This window comes from Erithacus rubecula, assembly GCF_903797595.1.
Source record: "Erithacus rubecula genome assembly, chromosome: 4".
Taxonomy (NCBI): Eukaryota; Metazoa; Chordata; class Aves; order Passeriformes; family Muscicapidae; genus Erithacus; species Erithacus rubecula.
Genome location: NC_136686.1, coordinates 56,146,122 through 56,174,108, shown reverse-complemented (window position 1 = coordinate 56,174,108; position 27,987 = coordinate 56,146,122). Strand labels below are relative to the sequence as shown.

The window sequence follows — 27,987 nt, the reverse complement described above, 5'->3', positions numbered from 1 at the left end:
TTGCATTAAATGATTTACTGTTTTAAGGCAGTTGTGTCCAGAAACCCTACCTAAAATCATGACCTTCTTATGCTAGAAGGATCTTTATAAAGTAAGTAGATAAATCTTAACACAAAGGAAGTCTCACTATTTCAAGCAGTTGAAGACCTGAAGCTGAAGAGACCAAGGCATAACAGAATCAGGAACTGAATCCAGACCTCAAGTCACTAACCTAGTGGCCTAATCACAAAGCATCTTTCCTGTAGATAATGAAGACAAAACAGTTTCTTAAGGAATAAAATAGTGACCCAGTTCTGCTGTCATTTATATTTTTGCAACTGTGCTGCTATCACCACAGTCACGGGAGGATGGGCACAGCAGTCTCAAAGCCTGTTATGTGTACATATATCACAGCACATGATGTAAGACATCCCCAAAATAGTGATTTTTGCAGCCAGAATTTTCTTCTCATCTTACAAGGCATCAAACATTATCAAAATACAAAATGAACTCCAACAGCAGCTGCTATTGAGGATAATTAACTACAGCCAGTAAGTTTTCATGAACATCAGTTAAGCCGTTATTAAGAATTCCGCAAAAATTATCCTGTTAAAACTGTTTAAAAGCATCAGTTCTAAGGGCTGATAGTGTAATGGAAGATGGACCCTAAAGATAGCAAAGTGGGTCAATATCTCACTTACTATATGCCTCTTAGAAAAACACATTTGATGGAACATGGAAAAAAGTAATCCAGTCCTTCCTGCTCTTCCTATATATAACTTTTTTTCTTCATTTAAAAAATATCCCAGTTTCCTCCCTTAGAAATACAGAAGTTCAAATGGTAAAAAAAAAAAAGGATTTTTTTGATGATTGTGATAGATATATATATATATATATATATATATAGATATAGATACTTTGAACACCAGCACCTTTGGTAACTATTACTTTGGTACTTACCATGGTTTATCCCGTGATACTTTTGAAGGAAAGACTGTGTGCTGTTTGCTACTGGAGGTAAGTAGATTGTCTTTGGGCGTTTTGAATGGCTTTGAGTTGCTGCTGACAGGGTTATGGCCGCTGATACAGGATTTCGGTTTCATCTGTACTAGGGATGTCCTGGAATTACAGGCTGGAGAAGCTGGAGAAGGGGAAGGTTTACACATTGAACTGTGTCTTCGTTCTGTAACAGAAAAGGAATGAATTTTACAACGTGTCATAGGCTAAAATTAAAAATACAAGTCAGGAAGGAGGAAATTGTTCTTCTCTATGCTAGTTTCAATGATTTTCATCACTCTAAAGAACATTAGTTCATTATTGTTGTGAATGCAATCAAGCCATATGATAATTAGACAAAATCAGCTTCATGAGGTGCTCTGAAAAAAAAAGTAAAAATAGTAAAATAAATGGCAATAATCTACCAGAAAATCTGTGTGAGGTGAACTTGGTGTCCCAGTTCTTTCATGCCAAGAAGAAAGGAGAGTATGTAACAGCTAAGATGATCAATAAAATGCTCTGTGACAGATATGCTATTGCTCCTATAATGGTTTATGATGAATTCATCTGACCTGGTTATTGGACAGTTTACTTTATGACTATCTTATTTCAATTTTAATGAGAAACTGTAAGGAAAACAACAGGAAGACTGAAAAGTAGCAAAAGGCCTACTGCTCCCAGCCCTTCCAGAAAGGCAGGCTCTGCCTGGTTCACTTGGTTATCTCCAAGCAACATTCAAGGTAAAAGTTGGGTGTTTTTTTCCACACAGAGCAAATGGCATGTGCAAAAAATCCAGGAAGTTTATGTCTCAGAAACAAATGTGGCATCTGGAGGTCAGCACTTCTCATGCTCATACCAGATGCCTCTCAAGACATTTTGCAAAAAAGCAAGGCCTGGCTGACCCCACACAAGACAGACAGGCTTCAGTGAAATTGTTTTGGTTGGGTCGTTATTAGTATCTTTTAAAACATAAATGTCCTATCCATCATACTGTTAAGTAAATAGACTGTTTTGGCCATTCTTTACAAATCATCTCTTTCTTCAGGGCAGAAGTGCCAGTGCTCAGCCAGCTGGCTGCATCAGTGTGCAGTAAGCAACAGGCTTGTGCTGTGAACTTCAGCACAACTACAAAATACTACAAGAGACAGGAGCTGATCTCTGCTATAAGATTTTTAGGGGTGCTATAAATCCTGAACAGTCCTGTTGGGCCCCTCTTTCCCCAGCCCAGTGACCCTGCAGTGAGCCAGCCCTGGTGCTCCCCAGCCAAAGGCAGCAGTGGGTGCCACGGGTGGGCTGGGGGAAGAGGAGATGAACCAGCAGCACAGCCTGGCTCTTGGCACTGACTCCAGCTTGCTGGTGCCCAAACACCAGGAGCCTGATCACAGCAGGGATCAGGCAGGAACCCCCACAACCAACATGGTGATCAAATGTAGCAAGCAGAATGTAATTACAGACCAAGTACTTTGGACAAGATGGAGTTGATCACTCAACATGCAGCAATTTTCCCTTGCCTAAAGCCTTAAGCACTTAACCTGAAGAATCCAAGTGGGTGCTACCCTTTGAGCTTGACCAGCATCACCTAGTCAACCAAGGGCAGGTTAAGGAAGCACCAATGACCTGCTAATACATGGGAAGGTTTTGTATTTTTATCATCAACCCTGCACTCGACAGTTTGATATTTCAAGGACAACTAAGAAAAATTTTCCCACAGAGAATCAAAACATGACAATTTGTCTGGCATCCTCACAAGTAAAAACTTGCCAGTAGCAGAAGGATTCAACCATGATTAACTTGCAATAGGAAAATACCTCAAGAACAAAGAGAAATGCTTAAAAAAAATCCAAAATGTTTCTATTAGATCTCAAATGACTAAATAAAGACATTTTTTATTTAAGATCAAGCATTCCTATATCTTCACATTCACAGTTTTAATTATCACTGCTGGAATTCCCTCCAGATTCTCCTGCAACTGAAGAACAAACCAGTCTCAATTTTTGTTCCAATACAAAAGTATCTATCCTCACTCCCAAAATGTTCCCTACCATTTGCCAGTTTTCACCCCACCACACACTTCAGTGTGCAGCCTCTGCTTTTAAAAGTCCTTTGCAGGATGTAGTGGATTTACACTCATTTCACCTCTCATTTGTGGTAACATCTGAGCAAGCTACACATCTGATTCTGAAATGCACAGTTCCATTCATGGACTATTTATTTTATTAAATAATAGTTATTGTTTCAAGATTCACCAACCTTCTCAGCACCTGTTTAATAAATTTTATGTAGGCTAATCAAAATTTGTAACTTTCCCATTAATTACTTGAGGACTGATGAAAAGGAACTGCTATGCTACCAATAAAATCAAGCTATAAATAAAGTAAAACTTGGGAGAAAACATGTTTTCCACACACATACTATATAAACTTAGGATTAATTACTCCAATTTTCACCACAGCTACTGGTTTTCTTAAGCCTGACTGCTTTCTAGTAAACTGTGCCATCAATATCAGCCCTATGGATATGTTTGGAAATGAAATATATTACTCTTCCGAAAATCAATCTTCTGGAAAGATGAACATTCAAGATACTGATTATCTAAATTTATATTTTAAAGTCATTAAATATCATATGCCATAGCAAGTTATTTTAGAACAGTGTTTTTGTACTGGATTTTTAGTGAAGCTGTATGTTTGGTGCTTTTCCAAAGACAACTTTCTCAATTTATTAGTTCCCAAAAGCAAATCAGTACATTAACCTTGGATTTTTTACTCTAACATAGAATATGGTGGAAGAGGCACTGTTGTAATTAGACATTAGTGCATCCCACTATTTTAGGCAGCAGATGTTTACTTAAAAGATAGGGAAGGAAAAAAATGCTTATTTTAGCTGAGTGTGCCAGATTGGTGGTCATCCTTGTGATCAGAACCAACTGCTACAGAAAGTCTTCCACCTTTTAGACAGACTCCAATACACATTTGAGTAACATCAGTGCTACCCAGCTTTTCTTCAAATTTCTTAGAGTGGAAATGGAAACTGTGGCCTCAGTAAAGTCATACAGGAGAAATGATGTAAATAGCCAGTGCCACACAGCCAGAGGTGTTCTGAGACACTGCTTGGATGGGTAAAACCTGTACATTTATTCACAGAAGTTAAAGATGCTTCAACGTCAGCAGAAGAAGATAACAGCAACACCTTGCAGTAGGGCAGTGGAGAGCTGGAAGAGTAATTCCCTCCACAGGGGCAGAAAATCCCATTTGAGCATGGTTGCAAGAGGCTGCATTTGACAAAGGTGTGAATTCCCAGACAAATCTCAATGGTGAGGGCATAAATTGTAACTAAATATTGGTATAGTCCTTCTCAAGAACTACCAAGTTGCCTCTCAATTCTTCATTCCTTACAATATTTGTGGTAGTCAATCACCCTTAGACACTGGTAATATGTTTCAGAGAAATAATGGGAATATACGACAAAAAAAGGTCACTAGCTATCAGAATTAACTGCTTAAGCCAGGATGGTGGTGGCCTCCTCTATCAAACTGGCTTCTCTGGTCACATCTGTTTTAAACATTTTTAAATCTGTTTACCAATTTGTCTGTTCCTATTTTAAATATATACAAGAAATAACACATAATGTACAAATCTACTATTATACAGCCTATACAATAAATTCATGTGCAAATAAGTGACATTTGCACATCAAATAGTTGTGATAAAAATAAATATTCACATAGTAACATATTCAGGAGACAATCAGCTATCTGTGTAGCAGTTTCTATGCTCATCTGCCATTCATATGTAGGCAGATTAGATCTAGTAGAGCAGGTGAACTTGTATTCACACAGCTGTGGGCATGGCTGTCCCTGTTCACACACACCAGTGATACAGTGGACATTGATGAAACTAAAGAATGAAATTTTTTGCCCCTAGGAATGATAAAATGTAGCAAGGCAACTAGAAAACCAGTTATCATCACCAATAAGATACTAACCTAAATTCTGCACACTTTTCAGCAATGCAATGGATATGTGCTCCAGTTCAAAAATTTTTCATGTTCATTTAAAAACTTCCAAATGGATGCTTACATTCTCCATAAATAACAACACATATTCTGTTTGGCTTCTAAATATCAAGTGCTGTCATATCCAAGAGCAAAGGAACACAATCAAAGTTACAATCCTATTTACCACATTAATCCTTCTGCAAACTCTCAGCTGTCTCAGTGCAGCCACTGCAAGCGACAAGCAACATGTGACTTCTGCTGTCAAACAGTTAACATATTAATGGCATTAATCTCAGAAGAATTTCCTCATTTTCTATAGAATCAATTTCAGCTGAATATCTGTTACTTTTCCTATTCAGTGTCAAGTGTCTGAAGGGCCAGAGCTCCCATAAAGTTCTAAGGCGCATTGCAAACTCTGCATTAGTAACATTGCAAATGATCTTAAACTATTCCAGGAGATTCTCCATGTCCTATGGAAACATGGATATAGTCCAACTTTCTCAGCCAAATCTGAATTGTTTGTAGATGTGAAGTCCTTATGTTGTTGGAGACCTAGCTGTCCCTGAATCTCCAGAGCTTCTCTCCTATGCCCTTATACTCCATTTTTAATCCTCCTTCCTGCCTCCTGCACAATGCAACGCCCTGCCTTTCCCCAAATCTCTGCTGCAGCTGCCAAAGTCCTCTAGGTCTGCCTTTAAATCTGTAATTCCACTGGATCCTTTCTGATGGGTCACTAGGGAATACTAGCAGCTGTTTTGCAGGAAACGCCACATCTCCTTCTAATCATAAGTAAAAAAAGCAAAGCAATAGAGGGGCAACATGAGCTTCAGAGCCACAAGCACAGCGTGTGGGAAAATGAGGCAAAACCACATTCTGAGTAGAAAATCTCTTTTCAAATTTTTGCCTCAAATCTTATACACTAGATCAAGCATTCACTTAGCTCACAGCAAACCTTACAATGACACTACAGCAAATATGACGTCAGTAAAAGATGCCAAACATTGAAGTTTCCTACCAAAAAAGATCTTTATGTGATCCTGAAACTGCAGATATCTCTAATCTGGACTAGAAGAAAAAGCCATTTCTTAGTATACCCCACCTGAATTCACATTCTCACCCAATATGAGCTACTCAAAATTAATCAAATCAAGTGAAAAGTTTTTGCCCAGTTAGTGCCTTCTCCATCAATATGACAGACAATCATGGAGGAAAAATGTAATTTTTCTTTCAGTGCTTTTTTTCCTCAGATAATTGAAACAAAGCAAGAAAAAAAACCCTTCATGTTGTTAGACGACTAAAACTTTGTCAGCACGAGTCATTCTGAAACATTACTCTTGTTTAGCATGATCTGACTTCCTGTATGCAAGAGGCCTAAAGCAAAAATCAGTTTTAGTTGACCCATGAATAATTCAGAGACCAAATATTATGGATTATATTTTGGTATATCACTAGGTAAAAACAAAATTTAATTGCTAAAATTAAGAGAATTACTTACTGCTAGTAAACATTTACAGAATAATAAAACTCCTTTTTAAGCTTGTATTCCTCACAACACTTGAGATCCTTTTACTTGGAATAGCATAAAGTAACTGATCCAACTGCCCTTAAAATATGAATACTGTTACTCCCCATTTACAATACTTAAGCAGATGGTAATGAAATTTAGTATCTCAGTCTTACTGATGAAGATGTTACTCATGGTAACTCATATACCACCTATGCACAAGTTACAGTTTTTATATTTACATTACAGCCTTTCACTGTGCAAAGTTGAGCAATGTATACTTTAAATTTCAATAAACGGTAAATGAAACCTACCACATTGTACTGATCCCAGTTCAAAGTTTGCAAATGCACTTGGCATTAATCCTAATAAAACCAAAACAGAAAAAAACCCCACACATGCCCAAAAAGCAACAGCCAGCAACCAGAAAATGAACAACCTAGACTCTTGCAGAAATGTGTCATCCTGCAGGAACTGGCAGCTGGTTCATAACAAGAATTCATAAACACCTTGTAAGCACTTTCATTTTGCAGCCACAGTCTGAAAAAACACTAGCAAAACCAGTACGTGAGGTAAAACAAAAATAAAATTGTATTTGATGTCAGCAAACTACAGCATAATGTTGCAAGATTGAAGGATAACTTTACCAGCTTTTTTGACAAAACACTATTCCAAGTCCAGCTGAAAAAGTTTGGAAATAATATCCGCAAACCGTTCCACCCTTCTTGCACTGCGCACTGGAAAGGAAACAGCACAGTCGGTTTCATTTTGATACTTCTTGTAAACTGACAAAGGAAATAAACTGCCAGCTCCAACCCCCGGACTGATCTGCTGCATAAAACACTGCTCAACAATCACAAGCTTCATTCCAGGTCAAATGACATAATTGGGAAATTATCAAGTGCTAAAATAACCACCATTCTGCTGGTGTTTATTTACAATAAACACAAGCTTCGCTTTCTGACAGAAACCCACTAAAACGATTCTCCATTTCACAAAGTCTACAAGTGAGTAGGATCAGCAAAATTATGCAAAACATCCTGCTAGAAGAAGAAATGTAAACTGAGCCACTTACAGAGAGGAGCAGGCTGCCAACTTAATCTGATTCTACGACGACTGTAAACATGTACTTTTGGAACGTGAAGCGATTCACATTGCCACAGATGCCGTCAGAGAAACATAGCAACGTGATTAGGTATTCTGCACACGGGGAAAAATCCGGCAGATGACCTGCCGCAGCAAATACCAGATCTGTGCTCGCACACACCAACTGTTTTGACTACAGGCACTTGTTAAGCACCAAGTTTCGGTCCTACCAGTTGGACACCAGAACTGAATCCATGCCAAGAACAACACGAGCTGAAAACGGCTGCAGGGGTTTTTTTTATTCTTTTTTTTTTATTTTTTGTAATTGTTGATACAACTCAAGTAACTGCAGAAATGAACCAAAGTACAAAACTAAAAGCAGAAAAACCCACAAGTGTATATTTAGAAAAAGATACTGAATTTTTACTTCCTTGATCAAGGAAAGAAGCAGAGTGTTTGTGTATAACACATTAGGATGAACCTGATGTTTTTCTGGAAATTCTTTTATTTATAGGATTATTATGAAAGACATGAGAAATAATCTCTAGACTATCACTGCTTGACATTTACGTGGCCGAATATCTTAAAAATGGCAAAATTCCATAAGAGACACACACAGCACTTCCAGAGCACTAATATTCCTCTTGATTAAAAAGCATGAAAAAAAAAAAGAAGAGTCAAATGCAACTCCAAAAAATGCTTCAAATAATGCAATTAATGATCCTAAATGTAAACTGAAGCTTCTGGTTACTTGCCTGCTTCTTTTATAAGGATTTTGAGATATAAATATGAAGGATATCACTGAAGTATCAGACAGGAAAACAACAGAAGTGTGAATACCCTGCCCTGGTAACAATGTCAGTCTTCACATCATTGAGCAGGAAGACCTAGATTTAATCGCAGTGTCAAGGCCTGTTTCTACAGCTATGGAAGGGAATATTAATGATTTAGGATATTAACTTGATTTAAAAAGGAATTGAAGGCTTTAGTAGGAATTCATCACTCCTGTAATGACACAATTCCACACGTGTAACCAGCACTTGCCACCTGACAATCTGCATTGCTATTGAAAAAAAAGGACAATTTTCAACTCTGTATTTCTCAGCTCAGCAAGGCCAAAAACCCCCAGGCAAAAAAGAAGTAACGGAGCAAGCAAAGAGCTTTTTTGAGTGACAGTCTACCTAAGAAAAGCAAGGAAAGCTTATGCACAGAAGTTGCATGTTCTGCTGAATGAGATGCTCAGGTAAGTCCAGTGTCCAGTGCTTACACCACAAGGACAGCCCTCACCATCCTTTTGCACTATTATCTCACTACCTGCTGACCCACATTCTCACCATTTCTGTACTCAGAGGATGGAAATGCATTATCAGCCCTAAACTTAGGACAGACACATCAGGTGAAATACTAAAATATTTCCAGCAATTAAACCACCATACTCTCAAAGGTAAATACTGCCAACAAATCAGAATTGTGTGGGTGATTTAATATGTGAAGAGAACTCTTTTATTTGGCTAAATGTACAAATTAATAAACAAATCACCTATTCATTTATTCCAACACTCAACCTAGATAACTAGACTCCAGATTGTTGCAAAATAGAGGAAAATTTAGTATTGTCATCCTCTCATGCTTTGTACCACTTAACAGACCTGTTTCCTCAGGCAGATCTTTCACATTCAGGGTTGTGTAATGACACATATTTTTATTTATTTATACCTATGAGGTAAAATATTTCACTGTATCTCTATTTCCATCTTTAATTATATTTACATAACAATAATAAAATAATTTATGTACATTATCACTTTCAGAACTAATTAAATGTTTCCCCTAATCCATCATAAATGAAATGTTCAATGTTTCTTTAATGTCTACTTAATCCAAAAATATACAATGTCATTTCTTTTTATTGTTAAGAAAAGATAAGCCATTGCAGAGTGAGATGGGACTACTGAGGTGGTTTTGAAAAAAATTATGCTGTACTATGACTCCAAGAAAACAGACTATCATTTCTAGGTGACATGTTCTTCATCTGGCTCTGTGAAAAACACAACACCAGATTTTATTCAATATTAAGATCACATATCACTATCTCATTTTATCATTCCATACAAATAACTTCTAAGAGAAACAGTAACTTCACTGAAATTAGCCCAGAATAACATCTTTGCAGGACTTGCATAGAATCTGTTGTTTAAACCTTCTGGCTTTTTCTGTTACTTGGGATCCAAACCCAGCATCTAGTGAATCAATGTATTTCTTAACAAGCTGTTTCTTAAGCAGAGAAATAATGGAATTTTTTTCCTAAGAATATGCAGGTTTGAATGGTAAATTGCTCCATCTTGTTACCTTGAGCTTCTTCGCCCCCTAGCAGCCTCATCATTCCATCCTGTGTCCATGGTCCTTTGTCCCTTCCCCCAAAGATATGGGATAAGCTCTGTTTGGTCTGCAGGTAAACATGTGCCAGCTGTCAGACCAAGCTGCAAATGTGCTACTGCCACATGGAATCCTGTTCTCTGGGCCTCATTATTTAAGCTCTCTCCTTACACACGCTGATTTTCACAAGACTGCTGAAACTTTGGATTTTTGAACCTAATCAGCAAAGAGCTAAAAATTCTCAGACAAAATAGAAAATATATACAATCACATAAGGTTTATTACTATCATTATTTTTATTACTAGTAGAATTATTACAATAATTATAATATTTTAGGAAATCTATATATGATTTTCTATTTACTTGCTCTTCTGTGTTTGCCACTCCTCATGGGTATTCCCAGGCATCAAATAAATTCCCTTGGAATATTCTGACATCATTTCAAAATCCAGGTAACCATACAGAGCTGCCCAGTTAGGGACACTGTTTTGTTTTGAAAATTGAATGAGCCTACATTTAAGTTCCAATTGGCTTTATCAAAACCAACTACAAAAGCAGCACAACTGTCAGTTCAGAGTATTTCCTCATTCCAGGTATTTTAGATAAATCAGTTCACTCATCTTTCAAGCACGTTATTAGCCGGAGGTAAGAAAATCCATTATTTATAATGCTGCATGAATAACCACAAGTGATAACCCCTTAATACACAACCTCTGAAGTGAATGTGCAAAACAGTTCCTGAAGAGGTCACTTGTTCATGTTTCTCTCATTACATACAATAGCTGGTACAAACAAGAAACCAGAACCAGACTCTTAACCTTCTACAGAAAAAAACTCAAGAGACAACACTGAAAAACATATCCAAAAACAAAAGTGGGTTTGTAGGGCATTCTTAATCTGTTTTAAAAACTCTTTAAAAAACTCTTCAGTTCTGTATTTACATGCAGCTTGTTAATTCTAAAGATGGTTTTCACTTTAACTTGCATCATTTATGACTTCTAACTGTTCAAACTAAAGAAACTCAGACCTAACTGCACATGAATGAAATAAATGCAAATCACCCTCTGAGAGTCCAAGTGACAACTACTTCATATTCAGTCTCTTCATGCACCTCTTGACTATTCATCACTGCAATGAACTTCTTATACTACAAATTACTTCTTTGGATAAACTATTTCTCTATTAATAATTAAAAAAATTCCCATAATTGCTCTTGTAATTAAATTTTTTATATCTACAACATTAAGTGCTACACCTATATATATATATATATATATATAAATACAAGATTTTTTTCTCCAATAGGTATTTGCTCACTTTTCTCAAGTTGAGTCTTCCAAAGTTTGTTGAAGCATGGTGAGTGTTTCAAATGCTGTGTGAAGAAAGGCATTTTCCAAGGCCACACAGCCACTGGAGTGAAGATCTTAATTTAAAGCATTCCAAGTTTATTCACCCACCAATGTTGTCTCTGTTAGAATAATGTGGCAGGAATGATACAGAGAACAGGGATAGGTGATTTCCAGTAAAACTATATACCAAGATACATGAACAGCTGTGACAGCACAGCTGTGCAATTCTGTTTTCCCTTCTCCCACTTCCAATGTCCTGAACAAGCTGTCATCCAGTGCAGGTGGTTCCAACTTTCCATGGATCTTCTCAGAAGCACACACATACCATACTTTAGAAAAATTTTTGGTTAAAAAAAAAAAAAGTGTAGGTGCTCACCAGCTGAAGACACAAGATATTTTTTCTACAAGGCATTCTAATTACTTTCTAGAATTACTTCTATAAGCTAATAGAAAAAAAATATCATTAAATCAAGGCATAGCTCAACTCAGAACAATTCTTGTGAGTTTTAACAAGGACAGTAAGCAAACAAACCAAGATGATTAGAAGTCCAAATTGAAGCAAGTGCATACAAATGAATTTGTTTTACCTGAAGACATTTAACTATTATACATGTAACAGGATGTCTCTGAGAAGAAGCATGCAACAAGTATCTTTCCAAGTTATCAAATGTTTAATGTGTGTCAGGCACCACAAGAGTCAACTGGAGCACATGTAAAACATTAGGATGATTATTTCCTAGCAGAACTTAGGTGGCTTTTTATAGGGCTAGAACCTGGTTTCATCCATGCTTGGTGTAACATTTCACTTCAGGTGGGAAGAGATGAATAGGATATATGTTTGCCAATAGATGAGAGTAACCCTTGGTCAGCCAAGAAATGACTAAGAGAGTAAGCTTGGAAGCTAACAGGAAGAAGAGAAAACAATTTTAAGACAAGGATTTCAAAGTGGGTTATTTATAGAGTCAACACTCAATTATCCATGGACAGATTATCTGTACCAGAGATGCAGAAACAAATCAGCTCCAGCTGGACTTATTAGCAGAGGTGCATCTCAGTGCAAATGTCCCTACACTTCTAGGGACATTGTGGGTCTAAAAATTACACAGCATCCTTTTTTCAGCATAAGACTGAAGTCCTTTTTTGAAAGTGAGTCACTTTGGTTGTTTCTGTTTAGCATTTCCAAAGGCAAGAGCACTGGGGAAAATGGCAAAGACTTCAAAGGCACAGCCTGGCAGTGTTACCCCCATGCTCTGGGTCCCAAGAAATGTTATTAACTCAGGCACAGTGTCAAGCCCGAGCTGGCTGTGTGCATTCCTGCACTCCGTGTCAGGGCTGCAGCCTCTGCCGGGGAGCTGGGTGCAGACAGGCACCAGATACTTGTGACAAGGCAGGAGCCAGCCAGCCAGCATGGCAAACAGCAGGCACCTCAAATACAGCTGGGGTGGCCTCTGCACAGAGGGACTGAGCTGTGAGATCACTTGAGAATACAATTTAAAGCTAAGTAATTTAAACCAGATATTCTAAATGAGGGAAAAATTAAAACAAGTACTTGTCTAACTTCAAGAAAAACACAGCCATGGCAATATCAACCCAGCTTGAAGCTGTTTTCCTGGCCACAATGCCAAAAGTGTAACTGACAGTCAAATACAAAGGTAGATTAAAAAAGGGGAAGGAAATGGAAAAAATCCAACATGACATTTCTTACCTATCAATTGCTTCCTCTGAATCAGACTATCTGTGCTCTTGCTCAAGGACTGAAACCTTTCTCCATCTGTCAGGAGACAGCAAACTCCAGAAGAGACTACGATCTTCTGGAAGTTGTCCCTTCTCATCAAATTCATGTTCTATAGCTGAAAGAAATCCTACTGTTTAGAGATAACAAGATATACTTCCAAATTTGAGGAATTTGAGATTCAATTTATTTTTTTCCAGCAATGGGAGTCACTTGACCAAAGAGACAGGGAAAGGACAACAAGCAGGATACTGGCACGATAAATCTCAGCTATAATCAACTGACTCCAGCTTGATTACAGAGGAGGAACTAAACTCTGTATTTGGCAAATGGATCACAGAGCAAGTCTTTTCTAAAGCTTTTTGCTGAGTCTGCCAATTGTTAGCTAGACAGTACAGCAGATTTAACCAGCAATGGCTAACAAGTGAACCAAAACTAACCATGCCTGAGCTATCATCCCTGGGATTTGCCTACTGTATCTAAATACTGAGGGAAAAATGTTTATTTACATTGAACTGCTCAAGTAGTTTCAAAAGATAGCTAGAAAGAGATGATCACTGAGTCCAGGATGAGAGAGAGGAAGAGGGTTATCTAGCCCATCAGAAAATCATTGTAGCACTTGAGGAAATCTGCAGGTTCTAAATCTACAACCTTATTACCCCTTCCTTTCCTCTTCCCTAATCCCAAATTCCTTGACTTTCCAAGTTGCTTAACATCTGAAGAAAACAGAAATTCAAGGGAAAAAAAAAGTTCAAAAGCTACAGTCACTATGATAGATATTACTTATAAGAGAATTCTACCAGTTTTATTTGTTCTTATTTCTCCTTACATTTCAGGTCCTTCAATGCCTACTGCCTAAAAGGTGATAGTAGTGGCAGTTACAAAAGCTCTGCTGTCTGTCTTTGCTGCTTTACCTAAGGACATGAGGTCTATTCTCAGTACTGGGGACTAACATATTTTGGAAGGTATAATATTCAGCAAACAAAACCAGAGAACAGATCTTCTGCTGCACAGTATTTGCAAGACTCATGCAGGGTATTTATCTTAGAATACACACTAATGAGGACAGTAACACAAGCACTAGAAGGGAAAAGACTCAATTACTGTAAACAACTGGGAACAAAAGACTGTTAAACATTCAAGAATCACATCAACAGAAGGTTTAGAAGACTTTACCTCTTGTTTACTGTAACAAGATTAGGTCAACCCTCCCCTCTGCCTCTTAGCCTCATCAAACTAGGGAAGACCATAAAAACAAAACCACTGCACTAAATCACTCACTGAAAAAACTCACTGCCCTGCCCAAAGTATCTGAAAGATACCAAAGTATTGGAGGCTACTGCCACAGTAAACTTCAGCCTGCAACTTCCAGCTAATCACCTGCATATCTGTCAAGCACATACATGCAAACCACACTTACATAAACTTTCTGCTCCCGTACTGCTCCTCCCACTCCAAGATACCAATTCTAGCCAAGAATTGATTAGCAACAGACTATGAAACACTTTCAGAGAACATCAGAGGTGGCACTAACAAAAGGACAGTGAACTTTTATGGCCTGAAGGCCCCAGAGCAAAGTGTGGCAGCTGGCACTGGGCATTGCATGTTACAGCTGGAGTCGTACCATGAATCAAAAAGAGATGCAATTTCTTTTTCTGCTCTTCCTCCCTTTCAGAACACTCCTGGCACACCTTTGGCTTCAATCTGGTATTAATCCATGGCTGAATTACAGTGTATGGATGGAGACAGGGTGCACTGTATAACACAACCTTGAGTCTTTCAGCATTTGCTTCCTAGAATAGGCTGCTCTTGCCCTGCTAGTACAGTGGGTATTGTTGTCTTCAGATGTAGTCTCATAGAGTCAATATACTGGAAAAGGACTTTCACAAGCAATCCTGATTCATCCTCTATCAGGGACCTCTTTCTTGTTAGTAATTTTATGCCAATTTAGGAGTTACAATTATTACATGCTCTCCTACCCCTTCCTGGCTAACTGTAAAATTATTGAACGCCAGAGATACATGGACTACTTTTGTAGGACTTCTGTCTTCCTCTTCATAATCACCTGTCAAAATCTAGTACATAGTGAGTTTTAAACAAATCATTCTACACTGGTTTTGTATTTTAATTAAATATAAAGCAACTCTAGTTAGATACCTCGGGACATTTCTCACTTTACAGAAATCAGAGCTCATTTAAGAGCCATATATTTCACACACTTAGACAGATACCTCTATCAGATAACACTGGTTTCAAGTAAACAAGTAGGTTTTATTTTTTCCCCTGAACAGTCTAATGAAGTTTTCTAGAGTCACTTAGATTTATAACCATTTAGAAAAACGTAACAGAGATATAGAACTTCATGTTTTTTTCCTTTTAAGTTCATTAGAACAAATAGAGGGAGAATGTAATCCATGCACACAGCAAGTAATCCAGCTGTAATTCATACCACAGCATAGCAGAGGTAAAGCGGTAATGCCGACATTAAACCTGATACTATTTAGCCCTTAAAGCTTGCAGGTAATCCCTCTCTTTCCAAGAAATGCACACGGAGAGAAATCAGATATTTTTAAAAAAATATTTCAGTATAATGAAAGTTTTAAATGACACTGAATTTTTAAAATTAAATAATTTAAATTGAGCTTAGAAATCTAAAGCCATATCAAGGCTTCCAAATGCACTCAGCAACTGCCTTGCTCTTTATTTAAAAAGCTCTATGGAATAAATATAAAACAGAGCATAGAAAAGTTGACAGCTGCCAATTCAAGAGTCAGCAGTTTCCCACTGGCATATTTTGTTTAAACTACTTTGGTACCACAGTCATGTTATTCATCAAATTTTTAAAAAACCCTCCATGAATTATGCATTTCTAAAATACTACCCATTACCAATGTAATCACAGTTTGCATTATTTTTTAACCACATTGCCACATGTGAAATATACCCAAAAGATGGCAAAACAAAACATAGAATGCAGAAACACATACTTAAGAGAGAAATCAAGGTGAGTTCTTGAAAATATGGGTCTTGCTAAGTTTCTAGTTACCTGCACTCATTTTTCTTTAACCTTTCTGAGGCTGCAGCAAAATTGAGCTTAGCGTCTGCTCTCAAGGCTAAAAATCTTTGCAATAATTTGTGTAGATTTGTGCAGATAAAAATAAAAATCACAGACTATATTAGATCCCAAGACTGTAAGCAACACGAACTATCATATCTGCACAACAGCATGCCGATGTAGTTGGGAAAAAAAGTAAAAATAATCACAGTGCAGATAACCAAGGGTCAAAGTTCTGGTTATGCATGAAGTTTCAGTATTGGCACTTCCTGTTCTCAGTCTAAAATACTCATAATTTAATCTAGTTTGTCCTTCTTTGCTAAAGTAATGAACTGCTACTCTTGCTCCTGCTTGATATACCTGTACTCGGTTTGCTGCTCACATTGCTGAGCGCCATGAGGCCAGTTTTAAATGTCTCGGCGCACAAGAGGCATCGCCACCCTCGGTCGCGCAGGCCGGGGCTGCGCTCAGGCTCCAGCACAGGCTCCGCCAGGAGCGGGGCGGGGGCTGAGCCATCCCTGCACCGCCTCGGCCACCTCCGAGACCGCAGGAGCTGCGACAGCCCTCAGACACGTGTCACCTCCCTCCGCACCGCGCAGGAACGCCAGGCTGGGCATGTTTTTCTCCAGCAACAGCTGCGTCCTACAACCTCGTGCGGCTCCTGGAGCAGGATTCTCACGCCGCTCGGCCGCAGCAGTAACCAAGCAAGGCAGGATCCGTAGCCACCCTCACTCACATTCAGCCCGGCGCCGCAAACCCCAGCAGCGGCACCTCGCCCCGGCGCGCTGACAGCTCCGCCTGGGGCTCCGCGCCGTCCCTCGGCGGGGCCGCGGGCCGCAGGCGCCGTCAGCGGCCGGAGGCTGCCGGGAGCGGGGCCGGGAGGAGCGAGCGCAGAGCCGGGACGGAGCGCGGCGGGCGGCAGCTCCCCCTCCCGGAGCCGCCGCCCGCTCCGCTGCCTGTCCGCTCCCTGCTCACGCGACGAGCACGGAAAGCCCCGACACGGAACGGTCGCCATCAGCAGAGCTCAATGCAAAATTCCTTTCACTTATCACACGATTTTTTTTCTCCTGAAAACTCATCAAATTTCTAATTTAGTTTTGGAAGGCTTAGAGACAGTCAGTCCTTCGACAAACAGTGCCACAGCTTCAGCCACTGCCGGCAAGGATACACACGCCGTCCACATTAACTCCAAATTCAGGTTCTGTGCTTCACAATAATGTATGGTAACCGGCAATAAAAAAATTAACCTTCTGAGGATCTGATTATCTTTCATTTTTACAAGGATTAAGATCCTGTTACAGTCAGCTGCTGGATAAACACAAAGGTCTTTATCACCCATTTTTCTTCTTACAAGTACTCCATACTCACAAGTATGCAGATATCAGAGCTATGGTGTCACCACCCAAAATAAAAAGTTCAGTCAACAAGCTGAGCTTTGCTGTGGCACAGCTCTGCGTGTCAAGGCAGCCCCGTGCCAAACCCTCAGCCAGCTGACTGCTGCTGGAAATGGTGGGTTCCCCATTAACCAGAAATACTTCCTTTGGCATAACTCAAGATTTGGAATGGCACTATGTTTAATGTTTACCTGATACCATTACAAGTAATTTGTTTCAACTATATTTAAATGGGCAGCTACTCAGCTCTTCCCACATACTTGCAACTCCTCTTGCAGCCAAGGAGTTGTTGGCTTGTCCACTAAACCCAGCCAAACCCAGCAGTTTGCAGCAGACCAGCATGGGACTCGAGTTTAAATGCAAATCTATTCTCACAGCTGCATCCAACATGAAACACACCTACAAATGAGAGCTCACACTGCAAGGTATTTTACAATGTTTCAGAATTAAATTCCATACATCTGAACACATGGAGTGGTGTTCCCTGGGAAATTAGGATGGAAGATGCTCTCTAGAGTGCTGTATCCCCTGGCTGCACACCCTATGCAGGGATCCCAATGGGGCAGGAGCAGGAATGGCCCCAATTTATTCAAGTTTCTTCTATCTTAATCACAGAATCTTCTGCCCGAGGCTTTGGAAGAAAACGGGGAGTGAGAACCAGAACTCTCAAAGATTACTTACAGTAAGTAAACTCTTCAGAAGGCAGTGTGCTCCTCCTGGCAGTGATTTCTATTGGACTGAAGAGAGAACTGGATTCTAGACATCCTGACCCACTGGAGACCCAAAAGTGAAGCCCAACAAATTTAGCCAACAGATCATTGAAGGTGCATAACCAGTTCGTTTGTGGCTTTGTTTTTAATTTAATTTGAACATGGCACTTGTAGTAAAATTGAAACACTGTATTTTTGAGGCATAAACCTAGCTAAACAAAATAGCCCTGAATGCTTCTGGGATTCCTGTTTAGGAAATCATTCACTGCAGGTGTACATGCCTCACAGAAGAAGCAATCACTAAAGCCAAGGAATAGACACAATAAACCACAGAAATACAATAAGCAGAAAAAGCAATAATAGGTATAGAAATAGGCAAATAGCATCAACATGCAAATAAATAGTAAGACAAACAGATAAAATATTTAAAACTGACTAGGAAAAAAAAAAAAAAAGCCAGCAAAAATATATGCTTGTAAAAAGCTCCAGCTAAGCTGAGAAATAGATGGTTGAAAGGGACTACTGGTTGTGTTGTATACCTCCATCACTTTATGGCAAGGACATTACACACTGCTAATACCTATTTGTATATCTCAGATTGATGCCTGTGGAGCAGCTGTAACACATAATCCTGGGGAACCACGGGGCTGCAAGGCTGCTGCACAGTCAATGGTGATTGCTGCCTCATGTCTGCATGTGATAAAGGTCATATCAGAGGTCTTGAACAGCCAGTAAGGCAGTGAATGATCATGAATATTTAGAATATAACACATGGTAACATTAAGGGAGGATTAACTTTTATAAAGAAACAAAACAATACATCAGATTTGGGGGGGGGCAGGGAGGGATGGAGAATATGCATGGTAACCATGCAATCAATCTATCAGAAGTAAACTCAAAGCAATGCTTTCACAATCTGAGAATAAAAATCCATCTTCTGAAAACCAAGACTAATGTCAGCTTTTTTTTAAGATACAGTCAGGATGTTGACAGTTTTCAGTATCTTAATATTGGGCATATCAAGTGATCCATCAATAGATGACTAAACCAAATGTTTCAGGCAGTGATATCCAATACTTTAGTTTTCAATCTAAAATGGGAAATTTATCAGCAATATTAAGACACATATTTAATAGGAAAGAACTACAGTTGAGCTGAAGACCACAGGCATTTACCTTATAGATTAACTTCTGTAAATAATTATCTTTATACAACATGATACTAATAGAGATAGTTTGTGCTAATTGACAAATTCTATATTCTATCATATTGAGAAAATAGTGCACAGGAAATAATTATTTTCTAACTCTAGAATCTTAATACAGAAATTTTTACACAGAATCCACAATCTGCAGAAAGGCTGAGAAAAAAACTAGTCAGTAATTAAAATAACTATTAATTGTAGGTAATATGGGGGAAAGGATTTTTTTGGTGAAGGATCACTTTCTTTGCTCATCTTGCAAGCTTTAATTAAGTGGTTATGAAATAAGGAGTAGCTAAGATTGATTATTCTGTAACTTTTTTTTCAGGCTAGAAATGTGTTTTTGGTTATAGTAATACTACATACAAAACCATTAATAAAGCTGCCTACTTACCAAAGCCTAGATACAGACATTAATTTGCCTGATGTCAGCCTGAAGTTAGATATCAAGGTGTTTTTAGGTCTCTCTTGAAAAGAAAACATCTGATCTCTGCAGTTAGTTTTGGACTGGTGAAATTTGGTTTGTGTGTATAGAAGAAAAAAAGTGATATGCCAGTAGCACTTTATGGTGACTCTTTCTTGCTGTACATCAGAATACTCCCATAGAATTTTTAACATAAGGCCCAAAATTTAAATATTAAGTGCTTTCTTGATGGATACTGGCATTATCAGACAGCTTGCACATTTAAGCTACTTGAACCCAGAAACATTTCTTAGTAGCCAGCACATGGAGAATGCCTAGTCTGGAATGTGCATTGGGACCAAAACTTTAAAATGCAGAAACAAGAGTCCAATCTGCTGGGAGTGTACATGTTTCTTGATAAAGCTGTGCAGGCCTAAAATAGTGCTAAAATTAATTTTGTTTCCTTGTACTGCTAGGTAGGTCAACATGCAGGGTTTTTTTCCCACCTAGAAACAAGGCTACAGCTTTGGCAATTCAGCTCCAGCAAAACCAGAAGAGACTTCAGGCAAAAAACTTTAACCCAATAAAGCACCACCATGTATATTTAAGTGGCAGCTGTATGAAGTGTTTCAGGTTTTTCTACATCTGTACATTAATTTCACTCTGAACCCAAATCAGGTTTCTTTTGTTTCAGTACCATGGATATTTCAGCACCAAAGGACAGAAGAGGGGAGTTACAGAAATGCAAGTCAGAGTGCTTGAGAAAGCCAAAATTGTACTGATTTTGCATGTGGAGATTATTTCAGAAGAATCTCTGAACCTCTAGCTGATTATTTCTGCTGACATCTTATCTAAACCACATTTAGCAGAAAAGGAGACAGCAAACCCAGACTTCTATGAATTCCAATTATCCTGACTCAACTCCTCCAACAAATGAAGCATCTGATCCATTTTCAGAACCACACTCTACAAAGCTGTGTTTGTGGCCTATAAGACAATCCTTTAACTCTTAAAGCATTACAGGCTTCATAAACAAATCAAACTGTTGTACTGACGAAGAGTATGAAGCTCCAACTAACAAGTGGTGCTTGACAGACACTGGGTTGTGCTTACATTACCTTACAGATGAGACTAATGCCTCAACAATCCAAATTTTTCACAGCTCCTCCAAAAACCCCATGGGATTCTGGATTCTTGTTTAATTCTTGGAAAAATGAGGAACACTGATTTACCTGAGGAGCATCTTAGTCCTACACAATCCCCTTCTAAATCTATAAATTAGACTGGTATTTTTGTAATCCTAAAAAGACTGAGATATATCCATACCCTGAGATAGTGGGGTTTTTTTGTTTCTTTTTTTTTTCCTTGCTTGTCCCCTCCATGTATCAGAATTTATCCATATTTGAGGCAGGGAACAGTTACTCCACTCCTTTTCACTTGATTTCAGTCAGTCCTTGCATGAAATTTCCTCCATTCTACTCATACAGAGATTTATGACAATCACATTTTAAAATCAGCTTCTAACAGCATAAGAAAAGACAACCAACCCTCTGCTTTCCTAAGAAAACATAATCTTTTCAGAAAGTGTTTATGTAATGTCTAGCATGGGATTTCTTGTTTCTTGGCCAGATCTCCTAGGGGTTCCTAAAGGCCAGTTTGTCCTATTAAAGATGAAATATCATAACAACAAAATTAAGAGTAAGTTCTGTTTCCATTTTGAGTTGGACACAGCTTTCTTGCCAAAAACCTTCAAACCTGAACTATCTAGGCAAACTGAAGACCCAAGAAGTGATCCCACTGCCTTTCCAAAATAGAGTTAATATTGCACAATCATGTAAAGCCCAGTCTTTGTTCTCAACTGCTTATAAATGACTTCAAACACTTGGGCAGGTCACCAGTGCCATGGATTCAGCAGAACCCCTGCAGGTGGCTCGAGTACTTTGCTTAGGTACACATCATCCTTAAATACTTCAAGGACAACCAATGAAACCAACCCAACAAGGAACATACATCCCTCCTCCTACACTTAAACCTGAATTCTTCAAGTGAGCTCATGGATACAACACATCTTTCAGTGCTTCTGTCATACAAATTTTTCCACTGCTTTATGCCTCTAGAAGTTTTTTAGTATTTTAAAATAATATTTACTAATATAAATTATTGATAATAATGCTAAATGATATACAAATAGTTAATGAATTCACAAGTAAAATGCACAAAAATAGTATTTCTCATAGGGGCAATGCTGCTGTACCTTGAAGTGGTTTCTCAAATTTATTACTTTTGTCCTCATATACACAGAGCCTCCTTAAGGTGGTACAGGGCCTCAAAAGTATCCTTTAGCTACCTATAGCAAACAAGAACAAATCTGTTGCTTGATGCATGCAATGCTGCACACACCTTCACAAGCACTCCAACATTATATTTCTTAGCTGTGAAATTCCACAATCACGGGTACTGGTTGGTATCTCTGACTTAATTCAACTGATAATAAAGGGTTTATTTCAATTAGTCTCACATTAGAATCAGTGATTTAGATTTAAATCAAATTCACATCATTTCCACATCCTGTGGGTATGCATGTTTTGACAGTACTGCAAAAATGTGCTGCAAGTTGCATAGAAGTTGATTGAAGCCGTCAAACCAGTATTTAATTGCTTGCTGACATGTATCTCAAAAATAGTCCAGGGTGGATTTATCTGAACATACAAAAGGACATGCACAAAACACATTGTAAAGTCATCTCCATGTATTGGAGAAATACAGGTTTTATTGCTACATTTTTAATTCCTGAATCAAACACTACATGCATCACCTCAAACTTTGAGAATTCTTTCTTCCATATACTGGATATTATAAAATAATACTTCCAAAATTAAACAAATATTTAAAAAATGTTTTAAACGTAAAAATTTCCTTACTTCTATTGTTCTGATCTCCGGCCTTTGAAAAACCGTAACATCTGTGCAGTCTCATTAAATACATTTGCTCAGATAATGTACAAGAAAAGCAATCCACAAGTAATGTGTAAAGTTCACAAAGCTTTTGCAGAAACTTGTATTCAATCTGTTATCTCTTCTCTCCTGGATTTGCTACTGCAGAAGGCAATATTCTGGACATGTAGTCCAGCAGTCCTCACCACTTTTACTCCACTTAAATCTCATTTTCTGTAATTTACAATTTTTACTTTAATCCTAATCAGTCAGTAAAGTTTTAGAGTTATCCTCTAGGCTTTCTATGTCTTTTAGTAACTTTAACAGGCTTATTTCACACATTAAAACCTACTCTTCACCACCACTTCCCTCTTAAGGGCTGTGAATTGTGAATTCTGTCAAGAGCGCTTTTGGGGGAAAAAAAGGCACATTGCCACCAATTCTTAAAGCACAGAATTGCTGAATGGTTTGGGTTGGAAGGACTGTAAAAGTCATCCAGTTCCAACTCACTTGACATGGGCAGTGATACCTTTCACTAGACCAGGTTGCTCAAAGCCCCACCCAACCTGACCTGGAACACTTCCAGGGAAGGGGCAGCCACAGCTTCTCTGGACAACCTGAGCCAGTGTCTCACCACTCTTACTTACAGTATAGAATTTATTCTAATAGCTAATCTTAACCAGCCCTCTTTTAGTTTGAAGCTCCCTGTTCTGTTCTACATGATCTTGTAAAATGTCCCTCTCCAGCTTTCCTGTAGCCTCCCTTGGTACTGGAAAGTGCTCCAAAGTGTTGCCAGAACCTTCTGTTCTCCAGGTTGAACAGCCCCTGAGCTTTTTCAGTCCATCTACACAGCAGAGGCACCTCAGCCTTCTGACCATTCTTTGTGGCCCTTCTCTGGATTTGTCCCTATAGGTCCATGTTCTCATTATATTGAGGGACTCAGATTCTGGATGCTGTACTCCAGGTGGGGTCTCCTGAGAGCAGCATAAAGGGGGAGAATCACCTTCCTTAACCAGATGCCCATGCTGCTTTTGATGCAGCCAAGGATATTGCAATACAGCAATCTAGATATGTCAACAGTCTGTAGGTAGCAACTTGGACCAAAAAAACCAGCCCTCAAATTTAAACAGACACAACCAAAGACTACTTTAAGATAAATTCAAATGGTAAATCTTTCATCTTCAAGGTCAGGTGTCCTTTTCAAAAGATATGCTTTTAAGATAGCAGTTTAGAGAAGACAGGCACAGCTGAATTAATAATTAATTGAGGCTGTTGCTCCCTGTGCAACTGCCACTCTGAACCATGAATTCTCTCTGCTTTTGCCTTGCACCATCTCTTGCATTCACCTGTTGCCCTGATAGGTGAGCTTAGCTTGCAAAACCAACAGAAAAGTAACCAAAGAAAGGGGGGGGAAACTTGCTAAACCAAAGTGAATAGCTTTCTCCTATTACTCAATAATAAGTTGAATGGTCACTACAGGGTGAAGGAGCAGCAGGGAAGGACAAGGGTCCCTGGGCTGGGTAGGAAGGGTGAGGTGTGTAGAGTGTGCTCTGCTCTCTGCAGCAGTGTGCCTTCAGACCCATTTGGGACATCCTGGCAGTGACAGTCACCAGAGCTGTAGAAAGGGCACGGATGTGACCAACAGAGAAAACATCCCAGAGAGACGATCATGTTTTAAAGCTACTGGAGGTTTTGTTGCTGTTGAAACAGGTTCTTCCTTATTTTACAAGGACCATGGTTGCCACTTGGTTATCAGTCCTTGCTGTAAAAGAGCACTTGCTGCATCTTGTGACCCGTGGCTGCTCTCACAGCTCCAACCCATCTTCTCTTCCTCCAGTCCCTACCAATGGAGGTAAGAGTTTTTTCTCACAAAACATCACTGACCACTGTACTATTTCAAACAGTGTTATTCTGGGAAACAATGGCAAGTGTGGTAGTCTGGAATCAACTGAGTGATACTTGTACCACATTGACTGGTCTTAGTTAATTTATCTGCCTTCAGTTATGGCAACAGAGAGGACATGACAAATACAGTAAGAAGGAGTAACTAAGTCTTAATATTTTGAGAATTATGATTAGAGGTCTGTAAAGAACTGGATAAAAAACAGGGAGAAATTTCACTCACTATCACTGTGTATCATCAAGAAAAACCACACCTCATTTTCAAGAGCAAAACACTAGAAAAACTTAGACCTGCTGAACCTACTGGACACTGCAGACCTACTTCATCAGTGACTTCCACATATGTAAGAAAAGAGAATTAATAAGAGATAATTAATTAATTGAGAATTAATAAAGAGTACGAGGAATTTGCTGTAATGGTTCTCCATGACTTGGGACTCAACACTATTATAATATTAGTACTTTCCTTGAGAGACTAACACAGTTCATTTAAAAAATAGAAAAAAAATTCTCTATAGCATAAATAAAAGCATTTTGTATATTTTATTTGCCCCAAAGTTTTCAAATAAAAGATAAACCAGAAATACAACTGTTTTACTATTTATTTTCTCTTACTTAATGAGTTTTTTTGTTTAAATAATTTTAAAAAGAAAACAATTAAGAGAAATAATCTCACTACACTAAAATTAAGTTCTACATTAAAATAAAGTTTCCCAATACCAAAATTGATTACATGTAATAAATAAAACACAGGTTGCCCATCAAAAGAAAAATCACAGTGCAAGACTGTGTACAACTGTTAGTAATGTTCATATGCAGCACAATATGATTACTGCATTTCTAACAACACACTGAATATTCCACACATCAGGAAAAGAAAAACCATAAAAGCAAGAGACATGAAGAAACCTTCTGACAATGTTAGAATAGATGGATTACAATCAGTGTTAAAAAAGCAAACTACTAGAAAAGATGAGACTTTTCTGTAAAATGGCAAATCCACATTAATAAAACCACTTCTAAACATCACTGCAGGTAACAATTTACTTTAGATTAATATCACTTAAGCCAAAACCTATTTTAATGTAACAGCATGGATTACATTTTAAAACAGTTTAGTCATTTTAGCCATCAGCACAATGCAATGTTTCTAGGAATGCAAGTCATTTTTATTAGGCAGCCAGCTGCAGACATTGCTGGAACTAAAGTTCCAGAAAAACTGGGAAAATTACCATTCATATGCTTTCAAAAGCTTCCCATACACATGAATGGAAGCTGTGTTTGAAAGGCAGAAGTCAAACAATTTGGAAACAAGATTAAAAGAAATAAGCAGTGATTTATTTGCAGTGCATCTCTTCATTCCACATAAAAATGCATGTGCTTAGTGACCAAGATTTGGTCCATACTTACAAGAAGATACTACTGCAATGATGTATTATGAAATAATCTTTGAAAAAAATGAACTAGGAGCAACTGCTTTAAAGAATGACTTTCCTGCACACAGCAGCAGGGACAGCAGTGATGACTAATGGGGAGAGGCACTGCTTGGCCAGCTCAGTCCCACAGTGTGGGGGAGGCACTGCATGCCAGGGAACGCTGGCAGGGAATGTGAAGCAGATACTCTTGTATCGCAGGGAAATAAACAGAGTACTAAGACAAATAAAGCTCTCAGCCTTTCCTCCTGTAGTATTTTTAAAATATAATTAAAATAAACTGCTAAATGTCAGTGTCATATTATGAAAATTCCTTTCATTTCCATATGTAAAGCTAATACTGAAAGGGTTTTTTAATATAGATGTCTATAGTGTATTCACCTAAATAAAATTAAGCCCAGGTCTCCATGTCCATTACACACAATAATATGTGCAAAGCCCACATGATAAAATCTTAAATTTTGTAATAATATTTATTCTCAAACTTTCATCATTCTTCCTTTTTACATGAAAATCAAACATGTTAAGCCACAGTACAGCTTCCTATACAATAGTTACCATAGCTATCATTCTTCAAGTTAAACATGTTATTAACTATTACAGCTTTACCCAGCAACACTTCTCATGAATATTTCTAGATGATGTAAATAAACTTCTTGTTCTTAGTTTAAAAAACAGAATTTAAGTTCTTTAAATAGGTATACTTTTCAAAAAAATAACAACAAAAATAGATGTTTCAAAATTTCCAAGAATATCTTCAGGAGAACTGAATGATATACTTAATACATCCTACTGCAGTTTCTATAATTGTGTAAAAAGTAGAATTAGTTAATGTTATGTTGACCACACTTTATCCTCTCAAATTTTAGAGAAGTTACATGGAGGTTCTTGGCAGAAACTTTGCATACTTGGAATCCCCAAGTCATTTCTCCCAAATAAGAACAGTACACATCCTGCTAACCAAGGGGATCTCAAAGAAATCAGCTATACCTGCACAAGGTAATGTCTGTGCTATAACCATGGTTGAACCACTTGGATGGTTCGATTATTTAGGAATAAACTGCCATTCCTAAAAGTAACCATTAAATGGAGTATTTTCAAACACAATTGGGACTGATCTGTATGGTTCAGCTGAAGCTGAGCTTTAAAGTGAAACACATCAGAAAAATGAGAAAGGCAAAGCATAACAAGTAAAACCAGCTTAGGTCAACAATGATGCTGTTTCATCCAGTGCAAATGTCTTATGTGAATTGCATTAAAAAAAGAATCCTACTTGAAAGGGTAAAATGGGAAAAAAAAAAAAAAAAAGAAAAAAAAGAAGGGTCAGACAGGGTGAAAGAGAGCCTTTAAAAGCTCAGAACAATTTGCAACACAAATACTGAGGAGCAAGCAGCTTCCTCTTTGAATGAAGCAAGGGTCTGACCCCTTCCTGTGTCACAAGTCCCTGCAATTATTTAATATGTTTTCTCCTGGCAGCAAAACAAATATCAATTCTATCAGCTTTACAGACATGTGCATATCAAAAAAGACACCATACTGTATTCCATCCAGTTTTGGAAGAGATGCAAGATGTCTTTGAATGAACATCTTCAGATGTTTTTTGTCTGAACTGCTCCATAACATTACTTGTGATGAAATAAGTCATAACTTGGACTTCATAAATATTACCTTCAGTACTTTAAGCAGATACTGTAATAACCTAAGAACATAAAATGACTGCTACAAAATTTACAAGCAAGACACAAGATGATCATGGAGAAAATGGTACCTTGGCAACTCATGCAAGTCCATAGTATGCCTTATAATGCTGAGTTAAGCTACACTTCATGCATTAATTTCCTTCAGAGACATAAAATGCCCTGGTTAGATCTGAGCTAGCTGACTCTTACAGAGACACCCACAAGTTTCAGATGATTATGTTAATTGAAGCTATGAAG

At 38.2% G+C, this 27,987-nt stretch overlaps 1 protein-coding gene across 8 annotated transcripts in view; it reads right to left on the bottom strand.

The window, feature by feature from the left end:
- Positions 1-27,987, bottom strand: part of ATXN7L1 (ataxin 7 like 1) — a 111,730-nt gene that overhangs the window by 30,727 nt on the left and 53,016 nt on the right. For 4 of the 8 annotated variants that reach the window (XM_079303716.1, XM_079303715.1, XM_079303714.1 and 1 more), the window contains one exon: positions 940-1,162. In XM_079303716.1, coding sequence (XP_079159842.1) covers positions 940-1,162 — 223 coding nt within the window. Of the gene's footprint in view, positions 1-939; positions 1,163-6,789; positions 6,960-7,122; positions 7,213-7,550; positions 7,736-16,810; positions 16,930-27,987 lie in introns of those variants that run through there. The other 4 variants (XM_079303718.1, XM_079303719.1, XM_079303720.1 and 1 more) reach the window with 4 other exon arrangements.